Here is a 13506-nt window from a genome sequence, read left to right on the forward strand (position 1 = left end):
GGAGGTGGTTGTGTGCCATGATATACAGGAATGTTGCTACGTAAATATGTTTTCCAATTGTAGGAAGGTTGATAACCAGAGAACATAGTTGCAGTGGGAGAATAACCTTTAACCACGTCCAACAGGCAGTAGTCAGCTCAGAATATCCTGGAGGCTCTGCAGGAGAAAGAGTTGGCGGTTCCATGAACACTTTGTCAATATCATTTGGCAAAACATCCTCGTTCTGCACTTTATCCAGCGTAATGGCTTATTATCACCTTCTTCATTTATTATTATACCTAAATATATTCCAGATAGTAATATCGGTATAATAATATATATTATATTATTATACCTATATTACTATCTGGAATATATACATTCTATAATTATATTATTATACCTATATATATTCCAGATAGTAATATAGGTATAATAATATAATATATTATTATACCTATATATAATAATATAATATATTATTATACCTATATATATTCCAGATAGATATATTCCTCCGTTCTCCTGGAAACGGCCGCTACGGACAGCACTATGTACAACCCCCCACCCCCCCCCCCCCCCCCGGTTCGCGAATCGGCCGCTTTTTAATTGAGACCGCGGCTTCACTATGTTAAATACATAGGCCCCGCGATCAGAGCACCTTTTCCCGGTAAGTTATCGCAGGCAGCTCCGAGATTAGATGGTTAAGACTTATTACTCTACAACAAGCTGGCATTAGTGAAAATGTTTAATTTACCTTGTTATTGATACATATAGTTTAGGCCCTCAACTTCATGAATGAATGAATAAGTGAATGAGTGAATGAATGAATGAGTGAGTGAGTGATTGAGTGAGTGAATGAGTGAGTGAATGAGTGAGTGAGTGAATGAGTGAATGAATGAAGGAATGAATGAGTGAGTAAATGAATGATTGAAGGAATGGAGTGAGTGAATGAATGAGTAAATGTACAGCCTCCAAATCTCATTTTTTTCACATTATAAAGGGTGCAATTAAATTAATGAAAGTCCATACAGATTAATTTTCATAAATTCAGACTTTAGATCTTACCTTTCAGTTTGAGTTGATTCACAAAGTTTCACAACTTTGTGTTGTAGCATCTCCGCAGGGACTTTACTTTCAAGACTTTCTTCCACTTCTATCCACTTAGCTGCACATTTTTCAGACTTAATGCATTTCTCACTAAATTCAATTACCCTGCTGCAAGTTTCCACGACAAAGAACCTTCATCGGAATCTCCAGTAAGACAGACATCAGTGAAGCCCTCTCAGCTATGATGTGTGCTAGCCTGAAACAAAGCGGGTGATTGGCCAACTGGCAGACAACTCAATGTTAAACGTGCTTTGATTGGACTAAAAATATCCGAAATGTTTCCGGTTTTTCTCTAATTTAATAAAAATGTGCAAGTCTTGTTCATGACGAGTTTCAGGGGTGATTTATATAATTGTTTTACACACTATGTGAAAATTTCATGTAGTTCTGTGACTTGGGTCATGAAACACTGGAATAAAGCTCCTCGGCCCACAGCCTAACAGTGTGAAGGTTCTGTCCACATTTAACTTCCCAAAATGCAACCCCTCACACATAACTGAATTAAACTCAATTTGCCTTTCCTCAGCCCACTTGCCCAGCTGATCAAAATTTTGACATTCATTCAATTATACCACGTATTTTAATGTCGTCTGCAAATTTACTAACTGTGCCTTGTACATTCTCATCCCAATCGTTGATATAGATGACAAACCGCAATGGACTCATCACTGATCCTTGAGGCACACCACTCGTCACAGGCCTCCAGTCAACCACTAACTACCATCCACCATCATCACCAACTGCTTCCGTCCATTAAGCCAAATTTGCATGTAGTTCGCTTGCTTTCCCTGAATCCTATGAGATCTAACCTTCCAGAGCAGCCTACCATACGGAACCTTATCTAAGGTCTTGCTGAATTCCATATAGTCTCTATCTATGCCCTTGCACTCATCAACTTTCTTGTTTACTTCTTTAACAATCTCAATCAAATTCGTGAGTTGATCTCACATGCACAAAACCATCCTGACTATCCACAATCAACTCCAGTCTTGCCAAATTCATGTATATCTTCCCCAGTAAATTTCAGAATCTTCTCCAGTAACTTTCCTATCCCAGGTATTAGTCTTACTGGATTTCTTTGCAGATCTTCTTAAAATAGAGGTACAACATTGGCCACGCTTCAGTCTTCTGGCATCTCACTCATGTCTAACAATGATTCATATATCTCAGCCAGGATTCCTGCAATTCTCTAACTTCCCATAGTGTCCTTGGATTAATCTGATCAGGCCCGTGAGATTTACCAACCTTCATAGTTCTGGAGAAGACCCGTCTTTTGTCTCGTAACCATTCCTCAATCCAAGTTAATATCTCACTCCCAGCCTCATGAGTCTTGCATGTTGTGCGACAAGCTCTTCTACAACACCCTATTGAATTCCTCTAAAACTCCCAAAAATCTATTCTACCAGATGGATCCTCAAAACAACTCTTTATTTTATTTAACTAGTGTTAAATCAACATATCCTTAACAATGGATTCTAGCATTTTTTGTCGCAGATGTTGTGCTAATTAGCTTTCAATTCTCTCTTACAGTTTCTTGGAAAATAGGTGTTGGTTTAATCGAGCATTTCTAATCAGTTTTAAGATCTCTCTTTTTTTGCCGTAGTCTTAGTGACCATGCCAACTTGCATAAAAACATAAATTTGAATTAAAACATTTTGCAAGTTCTTCAGATGCGTACAAACTAAAATGGTTTTGATTTACAGGTCTACAATCAAACTTCACTATGAAGATTCTATCGTTTAAAAATAGCACATCCTTCATACTGCTCAATAATTGCACCTTGCTTCACCTGTATTGGTTGGAAGGCGCTTCTGAAGCAGATATATTCGATGGCTTTAAACTTTGTCTGTCTCCTGAGGCCTCTGGGAGAATAACGGATGGACAGATTTGCCAGGAAATGCTTTTCCTATTGGACAGCGCAGGCTGGATTTGTATCCTTTGTAGTTTTGAACAACTTAATGCAAAGCACTGGACAAACTAAAGCTGATCTGCTTTGAGTCTTTAATATATAAGCTGCAAGTCCTCTTTCACTATAGAGAAGGAGTACTCTTGGAGCAGAAATGTAATCAGTCATCTTGGATCATACGGGATGATGTACAGACAAAGAGAAATTGTTGAAAATGCATTTGGGATTTCAGTGTTGATAAATCTTAACAAGGTGATTTAAAAAAAAAATATTCAAAAATTTAATTATCCATTTTTCAATTGCACTCACCGACTTCAGCGCATCAATTGCTTTATTGGTATTTACTTTCACTGGTATTCATTGAATGGGGTTTTTAGCTTGGTTATAGATTCCAACAGAGTGGGAGTAGTGTGCTTTCAGTTGAAATGAAACGGTCAGTGAAAGATTTCTATTTATCGTCAGAACACTCAGATGCAATGGGTCTTGAGTATTGCTGCTTTCACCCCAGTGTTTAGATGCATTTAATAAAATATCTATATTTTTTTAATTAAGGCTGTAATTTGGTTTTAATTAGGTTGTAATTAAATGTGTAATCAGGCAGGAGGTCCAGAAGCTTTAAGTTTGGGCAGCACGGTGGCATAGCGGTAGAGTTGCTGCCTTACAGTGACAGAGACCCGGGTTCGACCCTGACTCTGGGTGCTGTCTGTAAACAGTTGGTACATTCTACCCGTGACCGCGTGGGAATGGGGGTTTCCTCCCACATTCCGGAGATGTATAGGTTTGTAAATTAATTGGCTTTGTAAAAATTGTAAATTGTCCCTAGTGTGTGTTGGATACTGCTACTATATGGGGGATCTCTGGTCGGCACGGACTCGGTGGGCCAAAGGGCCTGTTACCGCATCATATCTCTAAACTAAATTAAACTAAACTAAAAGGCTACACCCCAGCCAGGCTCAGTAACATCTACTTTCCTATGTGCCTGTGATGCTGCTGCAAGCAAGATATTGTACCTGTACCTCACCGTATTTTTAGTAATGACCTGTAAACTTGACTTGTCTTGGTTTGCTAAAAGGAATTCGAATGGCAGAGTTGAAAGAACAGCATATCCCAGTACATCTTTATGCACATTAATTTTGAAAAAATTGTCTGTTGATTGTTAGTTTAAAAAGATTAATTGCCATTCTCCAAACTTAATTTCTGACTTGGTTTATTTTTCTCCATAGCTCCAAGGTAGTGTGGATGATAGTTTCAAGTTTGCTTATCTTTACCTTTCGGGAATCTTGCTTCACCTCTGCCCAACATCACTTTTTTTTTCTCCCAATTACATTTGACTTGGGAGAGTTAATTATAGAATGAGGATCTCATTGCCTACGCTGCTGCCTTATGTTTAGCTTATCACTTGGAGGAAATAGACCTAAAAACAGATTTTCGTATGAACATTTGAAAGACAGACGAGGCAGCTAATTCGCCAAGCATGAAAGGCAATGGAGCCTACTCATAGATGCACTAAAGTAGCAGGAAAGGAAAACAGGAAAAGCTTTATCAAGTATTATTTTGCTGTTGTCCTCTTTGCTAATCAACTGATATATAAAGTATAACCATACTTTGTGTTTTATGATCTTTGAGTGGCAGAGCTGCCTTGGTTATCTTGTAATTGTAAAACAAAACATGTTCTGCTCAGAATATTGAAATCTGATTCATACACACACCTATGAATATTATATAAAGGTAAAAGCTAAGCTGCAAAGGCAGCAATCCCGCACAAATTAACAGCTGTGCTTTGAATTTGCAGCGGATCTATGTGGCACTTGTCCAGATCAGTTTTGTTATTCTGGCAACTGAGTGGCTTGTGAGGTGTGAAGTCTTTCACATGGGATTGGAGGTACGTGTCGGCCAAACCCATGAGAGTCATGAAAGCCGTGGTTTCTTTCAGTGAACCAGCTGGATTTTTACAACTGAGATTTTTATGTTAATATTTTGGGTGCTGGCCCAAAACATCCCGATTTACTGGATCCAAACACAGATTTGCCAGATTGAAGCCAATGCTGAGTTTAGTACCTGTTTATCCATTGTTATAAAATTCCTTAATATTATGCTTTTTCAGATATTTATGATACTGTAGATGGCAAACAGCTTGGGAATGTTAATCTTGCACTCTGCCAGATGGGAGTGTGCGAAGATGCTCATGATGCCTGTGACTTAACCTGTCTGACCAGACTTGGGTTATCGCCTGACTTGGATGTTGCTGTGGCTGTGAACTGCTTTAACCATGCTATTTGTGTCAGCTTGAATAATTTTTTCAGGTATATTAGTTTTTATATTTTTACTATCAAGGTAGAAATCATCAGAATATCCATCACTATTCATCAAGTTGCTTCACAAAATAATAGAATGTGAGAAATATATCACACGAGAAGATACTTCAATTCCATCCTCTGTAAATACTGCTTCTGGCATCATAACATGATTCCTTTCACTCCTGTCTATTAGTGCCCCATGTCAACTGATGCCTGTTTTTTTTTAATCTGGAGCTAAATGTTGACTTTAGTAGGACTCTTCACTTGACACTACTGGAATGCTTCACTTGACACTTTTGCCCCTTGGGTATTAGACTCCAAATGGAAGTTTGAGTCTGGCAAGTCACAGGTAGATATACGCGAGGGGGATTTGATTGACAGATGGGTGGACAAAGACTAGAGATGTAAAGGAGATAAAAAGCACGTCAGGTAAGGAGAGGTTCTCGGATGTGCTAGAATGGAATGCCTCAACAGATGTGGTGGAGATGGAGAAATTGCAAGGGATAGATGGTATCCTTGCAAGAGGCAAGAATGAGGAGGTGTAGTCAAGATAACTGGGAGTCAGTGGGTTTGCAGTAGATTGTAATCTGTTGTGCTTTACATTATAATTACAGTAGCCATTGTGCGCTTTTACAGAGATGAAATAATGCATGACAATTTTGAAATCACATTGACTGAGGATAATATTAAAGGTTCACTGGTGATTAAAACGATAGTTTAAAGATCTACTTTAGTGGAGGTTCATTAAAAATTGAGGATATATTTATATGTGAAATATCATGTTGTGTTATTCTTCTTACAGAGAACATCCTGATGAGTTGTTGTGCACCAGTAAAGGTTCTAATAATGACTCTTTGAGAGCTCCCACTGGCGTCGATGAGGATGACCTTACTAGTTCTGTTTATAGTGAAAAAGTGCTCAATTTACCATTTCAACCGGATAGGTAAGGTTGGAAACTCAGAGCTGATTGCACTTTAATTTATTTCAAGTGAAATGAGTTAGGAATTACAAATATTATAAATGTTTATTTTGAAATAATGGGACAAGATCCAAAGGGAGATTTAGATGTTTTTATGCTGCCCTTTATAACCTGAAAGGTATTGCTTGAAAGGCAGAAGGAAGCAAATTAATTAAGAACTTTCAAAAGAAACAGAGAGGCACCGTGTCGCAACGGTAGAGTTGCTGCCTTACAGCGCCAGAGACCCGGGTTCGATCCTGACTACAGGTGCTGTCTGTACGGAGTCTGTATGTTCTCCCTGTGACCCCGTGGGTTTCCTTCGGGTGCTTTGGTTTCCTCCCCGCACTCTAAAGACGTACAGGTTTGTAGGTTGATTGGCTTCCGTAATTTGTCCCTAGTGTGTAGGATGTTGCTCATGTACGGGGTAATCGCTGGTTGGCAGGGAATTGTTGGGCCGAATAGCCTGTTTCTGCACTGTATCTCTAAAGTCCAAAAGTAAAGTATACAGAAGAAATTTGTAAGGCCTTGTGCAAAGAGCTGGAGAGTGGGCTGATGCTAAGCTTCATCAAATGTTTAGAACATATACAATGGATTGAATGGTCTTCTCTGTGCTCTATGGTTTTATATTGCACATTTGCTCCTAACGTATTTTAATATGTAGGTTCAATAGCTGATTAACATGTTACAGCAATACAAAGTTTATTGTATGCAACTGTGAATTTATAGTAGTAAGTAAATTAAATAATTTATGTTTGACTAAGATCCTGGGCAGCCCGATTGCGAGCTTTCTACAATAAGACTAAAGTCTCATTAGCAGAAGAATTCCTGACAAGATCATCCACTCCCTGGTATCATGATGTGTCCAGTTCCAATTCAAATATTGCACCCTGTCACATCCGTTCTCATAAATCTAACACTTTTGGACAGATGGAGGACCTAAACAGTCAAGAAAGTAAATGGCACAGAGTCTTGCACCTGCGGGGACTCAAGGAATCCATGATTATAGAGACCGTATCTGTTTCTGGATTCAGTGTTTTACTCACCCTTGTTGCTCCCGACTCTGGAGCGTTGACCATCGCATTCTGGGACTTACAAACCGAAGAAGTGACGTACCATCACATTGATGGCCATTCCTTGCCAGTGGAAGGAGACGGCAAGGATGAATTATGTCTGTTTCTCACAGGTAAGCGTTTGATATTTTTAAATATATATTTATGCAGTTTAAAAAAAAATCACTTCTATCATATACTTTTCCAAGCAATTCGCGTTAATTCACTATTTTGAGATGTCTTCCTTGCTGGCCGAATGCAGCTCCTGTTCCATGCCAGCAGTGTTCTATTGACCACTATGAGAAGAATGAGATTGATGCTGCTTTTTCCCCAGCAGCGTGTCTTGGTATGGTTGGTTGGCTGTGAAGTGGTTGCAAAGTAGATAGTAATATTAATTCTCCACCAAGACAGCTCCCTAGATGGAACGTGCGGCAGACAGCTGGAATTTCAATTTGACATCATTAGCTGAAGGACGTTTAATCTTTCAAATCCTCATTCCCATTAAGGGTCATACTGACACGAGTAGTATATCAGTGTTTCAGTATACATCGCAGTCCTACTTGCTGGATCTATGTGCAGGAAACAGAATAATTAACAATGAGAACAGGCTAGCTGTGAATTGTGTATTGCATGGACCAGGACATGAAGTGTGTTCTCTATGATTTGAGCAGAGAACAAAGTTTATTTGGGATAAATGCATGCCCATTTAACCCATCTCATCATGGCATAGCACTGAAAGGAAACCACTTAGCATGTCGTGCTTGGACAGGCACCTTGAATGAATTAGGACCAGAGGCCATAGCCTCTGAATAAAAGGATGTACCTTTAGAAAGGAGATGAGGAGGAATTTCTTTAGTCAGCGGGTGGTGAATCTGTGGAATTCATTGCCACAGACGGCTGTGGAGGCCAAGTCAATGGATATTTTTAAGGTGGAGATTGACAAATCCTTGATTAGTAAGGGTATTAGAGGTTATGGAGAGAAGGCAGGAGAATGGGGTTGAGAGGGAAAGATAGATTAGCCATGATGGAATGGTGGAGTAGATTTGATGGGCCAAATGGCCTAATTCTTCTCCTATCCCATTCATCCCACTCCCAGCCCTTCTAATGTTCTGAAACTGGGTTCTGAAGGGGTAAAGTGATCATAAACCATTTGTCTACAAAACAGAAAATCACAAGCACTTTGATCTTACAATTATGATTATGAACACCTGGCTTGTGTACAACCCATTCATACAACCAAGTGTTTTGCAGCCCGGTGGGATGGATTTGGCGGCTTTACTTGACTTTCCAAATACCACATGGAAACAGGCCCTTCAGCCCACGAAGTCCATGCCGATCAGTGATCATCCCGTTCATTAGCACTGTCTTGCAGACTAGAATTTACAATTAAGACAGAAGCCAATTAACCTACAAACCTGTACGTCTTTGGAGTGTGGGAGAAAACTGGAGCACCCAGAGAAAACCCACACTGCCATGCGGACAGCACCCTTAGTCAGGATCGAACTTGGGCCTCTGGCGATGCAAGGCAGCAAATCTACCACTGCGCCACTGTGCCGCCCTATTGCTGGGCTGCAGCTGTGCGTGAACCCAGTTTGCAGCAATATCTGGCTTAAATCCGAGTTGAATGCTGTGGTCTAACTTTTTAGTTATGTCAGTCTTCAGGAATGGAACTCTGCCGTAACCTAGGGAGGACCTGTAATCCCAAAAGCCCCAATTGTTTAAAAGCTGCTATGGTAACACTCAAGTACTCCAATGAGTGAGAGCTGCATAATTTCAAAAGGAATGGTTCCTAAATGGAATTGACAGAATAATGATTGCATTCAACATATATCTTCATTAACTGTTCTGCTTCTCACTTGTACTCTGTCCTCCCTACCCCCTCCTTTTGGTGTGCTGGGCGATTAATTCACAGGAACTGTCGTCATTTTAAATATCTGCATCTTGACAGTTATTTGCCTAAAGTGCACCACTGTGTCCATTCAGCAGGATAGCTGTTATGCACCAATTTCATAGATCTTGAGGTCAACTACCCCCAACTGTTGCCTTCCCAACTGAGTTCCGGTATTGCCAGACTAACTGCAAATCCATCAGCACCTTCCTGAAAGTTGTGATGCAGACTGCCCAGCGTCAAATTAGTCATTTGGGAAGTTTACTAAGTTTTCCATTTGGGAAGTGAAATGCCATAAAATGACTAAAATAAGCTTCGAAGCCTTCATTAATTTTAATACAAACATTCACTTTTGTATTTCAAATCTAATTTGTTTAGACGCTGGCCTTTCCATGGTGGTGTTTGGTTTCTCACAAGAAGACCTCTTGAATCGTTTAATGATTTATGGGAAAGCAGGCATCGTTGACTCATTGTGCCATCTCAATAATTGGAATCGGTGTTCAATTCCCATTCATGCATTAGAGGTAAGGGGAGACTGAAGGCTTCCAATTTAAAAGCATGTGTCAGTAATATTTTAATGGAAATGTTGGGTAAACATGCATGTCGATCTAATAATAGCTTGCATGTATATACTATAGTACCTATTAAAGTAACAAAATGGTGCTCTGAAGAAATTACCAGATTGCAATACTGCCAATCCAGGAGCAAATATGAATCTGTAAGAAAAGTAAGATGAGTAACAGAATAGGATAAAGGAAGGAAGGTTTTGGATGAGTTCAGTTTTATGCACAATATTGTAATCATTAATGTGCAGAAGTTGAAGGAAATGTTGAACCACTTCACTTGCCATGGATGCTCCTGATTCCCTGATAAGTTTCCCTGATTTAAAATTCCTTTTGAGTATAATTTTGCCCCGACAATGTAAATGAGTAAAGAACAACTCAACTGCTCTTCCTAATTTACTTGAAATTTGTCTGATGATTTCCTTATTTATAACAAAATCACAATTGGTTTTCTTTATAATATATATGGTAGGATCATTGGATTGACAATCGAGAGACGAGAATTGTAATCACTTCATTATGGCTCTGGAATTTGAGTTTAATAAATAAGCTGGATTTTATTATAAAGGTGGTCATTAGAAGTGCAAACTCTCAGACTGTCATAAAACCCCCCATCTGGTTCATCAGTGCCCTTCAGTCTGGCTTGTATGTGACTTCAAACCCACAACAGTGTGGTGGACTCTGAAAGGGCCAAGAATCCCTCTCTTCACCAGCTATTACTTTGCTAGTAATGCCCGCATTCTGAAAGTGAAATAAATAATTATCGCTCCCGTTGCCGTTGCTTGAAGCATCTTATGTTGAAAGAATTAGGTATGAAAACTGAGCGCTTTGTTAACTGCCACATCTGCCAACGCTGCTTAATATTTTTTTATTACATTTCTGGATTTTCATGAAACTTGCTGAGTGATGTGCTGATTTATTTCCATTACACGGTTTTACACAAAACTAATTGCATACCTTCCTCTCAAAGTTCTCTGTGTTGATCACAACTTTTCAAGTTGGGAATTGACAAGTGTAGCGCTGTGGTTATTAATTGTCTTTCTAAAATATTTTTCCCTGACATCAAATTGTCTGGAAACAGTAGAACACGTTGTAACTGAGCCAAAAAAAACAAAGTCATAAATCCCCTTGGAAATATTTATCTAACCTGCATGGTGACATTAATGTGTTTGGTTTGGTAAAGTTCTCCCATGTTCGGAGGAACTCCATCTACTTTACAACAGTGGGGGGGCTGTAGTCACTCTGCTGAGCTGTTTATTATGACCAGTTTCAGGAAGGAATATGATATCTGCATACCCACAATGTCTTAGCAGCCATGGTTTCGAGTTTCTTTCTTATACTATTAGATTTCTGCACCATCTGGAAAAGAAAAGATTTCAGCAGAACATATTTGGACAAACATTTTAAATGTTAACAATAATCTCCTTGTCCTGGCTTACTGTAGATTGTGAACTTCTCTGATATTGGCCTGATTTAGTGCTGCAAGAATGTCATCAAAGTGGGCCATGCAGCTACTAAACCCGAACAGTGCAGTGTTGGGGTTGGAGGGGTGGTGGAAAATATATTGAAGAAGAGCATTTTTACATAAAATATTAATGTCTCTTGACACTGTTTAATTTTATTTTGTATTCCCAGTGCAAATAACGTAAGTACCTGAAATTTGTGAGTGTCTTAATAGGTAAATTAATCTTGCAATTTGAAAAGTCTGGTCTGGGGACATTTGTTCTTGCTGCACAGCCAATAGAGTAATGAATGTGTGGTGGAATTTGTGAAGCCTACCTCCTATGTCTAACTCTTAATAATCCCCATTGCTTAAAGATTAGTAGATGTTCAACAGCTATAATTCTCGCTCCAATAGAGTGCGCAGGGAGAAAAAGAGGTGAGATTGAGGATTGTGATTAGTATAATTTCTACATGAAGAAGGAAAGAGGCCCCAGTACTTTATTTCTTTTTTTTGTATGCTGCATGATCTGCTGAGTTACTCCAGCACTTTCCCACTTTCAACAGCCTGTTTTTGTAAACTAGCACTTGCAGTTCCTTGTTTCTACATGAGCAGCTTGTCCATCTTGCTAAAATTCCAGCAAAGTCACAAAATATTGACCAACAGTGATCAGCAAAGACTTTTATGAGTAACATTAATATAGAACACAGCAGCCAATCAATATCATGAGAGATAGAGAAAGTACAAAAGATAATTGTTCAGGTCCTACATTTGAAAGAGACATTTTGAAAATACAGATGAGTTTTATTTGACTGCAAGGTTAGTTTAAGAACATAATACATAGGATATAGAAGCAGGCCATTTGGCACCAAGTCTTCCCTGCTATCATCAATATCATGGCTAATGTTTTTTCTCAGCATAATGTTCCTGCCCCATTGCCTTTGATTTCCTTAATATCCAGAAAACCTGATTTCTCTGAATAAATTCAATATCTGACCTTCCAGATTACTGTATTCCAAAGATTCACTAGGCTTTGTATGAAGGAATGTTTCCTAATCTGTGTTATAACTGGCTTCCTTGTAATTCTGAGACTGATCCTGATTTTAGATTCTTCAGTCAGGGGAAATATCATCCCTGCATCCGCCCTGATGAACCCTGTAAAAGTTTAATAAATTACAATGAGTTGTCTCATTCTTCTTAATTCCAGGGAATGTAATCTCTCCTCATAGAGCCAATCCACTATCCCAGCACCCTCTCTATGAAGGTATATCCCGTATATAAGGTCCTGAAGGTATAAATCTGTATAAATGTCTCCATGTGTGGTCTCCCAAAGCTCTATTTAATTGCAGTAAGGCATCTTCACTGAAGTACACAAACCCTCTTGCAATAAAGCCAACATACCATATACCTTCCCGACTACTTGCCTGCTCCTGCATGTTGGCTTTCACTGCCTTTTGTACAATTCTAAATCCCTTTGAACACCATCAATGCTCATTCTTTCACCACTAAAAATATTATCTTTGGGCACCAGAGTGGATAACCTCATTTATTATTTCAGTTATTTTACATCTGTTACGTTGTTGTCTGGTCACTTAGTTTGTCTACTTCCCCTCAAAGTCTTTTTACATTTTCCTCTCTCCTCACAATCCTACCTAGTTCTGTATCATCAACAAATATGGAAATATGACTCGAAGTGTTCGAAGGTTCTCGAAGGCAAATCAGTAATGTACATTATCAACAGCTGGGGTGCCAGCATCTATCCCGGAGGTGCCAGTTGTCATAGCCTGAAAAGAACAAATTTATTCCCATTATTTACTTTTTGTTTAATGACTTTCTCAGTCTATGTCAGTGTATTACTCTATATATCCTGCCCTTGTTGATCAATGTCCTATGTTAGACTTTTCCAAAAGCCACCTGAAAATCTAAAACCTCTGCTTCCTCCTTCCCTATTGTACCAGTCAGATCCTTCAAAGAAGTTCAGTAGATTTGTCAAATTAACTTTCCTTTCATATATCTATGCTAATTCTGCTCAATTCCATTATTCTTTTTACAGTGTTTTGTTATCAGTACTTGGCCTCTGACTTTCTGTGCCTTGATGATCTCATTTCTCCTCTGATGTTTAAATGTAATGAGTGTCTTGGTCTTCACCATCCTCTCAGCTAGTGCGTTCAAGCTTCTGTTCACCATCTGGATGAAATAAATCCACAGATATCATCTAAACCTTCTCCTCCCTGCCTTAAATCCATATCCTGTGTTTTTTGTGCATTTGTGCTAGTAAGAGAAATTTAGTATTATCTATCCTATCCCTGCCCTTT

At 39.0% G+C, this 13506-nt stretch overlaps 1 protein-coding gene across 2 annotated transcripts in view; it reads left to right on the forward strand.

The window, feature by feature from the left end:
• The window catches only part of spg11 (SPG11 vesicle trafficking associated, spatacsin), a 114915-nt gene that overhangs the window by 2832 nt on the left and 98577 nt on the right, over window positions 1–13506 (forward strand). For both annotated transcript variants that reach the window (XM_033050633.1, XM_033050634.1), the window contains exons 3-7: window positions 2793–3020; window positions 5100–5298; window positions 6095–6235; window positions 7012–7433; window positions 9566–9711. In XM_033050633.1, coding sequence (XP_032906524.1) covers window positions 2793–3020; window positions 5100–5298; window positions 6095–6235; window positions 7012–7433; window positions 9566–9711 — 1136 coding nt within the window. The remainder of the gene's footprint in view (window positions 1–2792; window positions 3021–5099; window positions 5299–6094; window positions 6236–7011; window positions 7434–9565; window positions 9712–13506) is intronic.

The sequence above is a fragment of the Amblyraja radiata genome, chromosome 34 (genome assembly GCF_010909765.2).
Source record: "Amblyraja radiata isolate CabotCenter1 chromosome 34, sAmbRad1.1.pri, whole genome shotgun sequence".
Lineage (NCBI taxonomy): Eukaryota > Metazoa > Chordata > Chondrichthyes > Rajiformes > Rajidae > Amblyraja > Amblyraja radiata.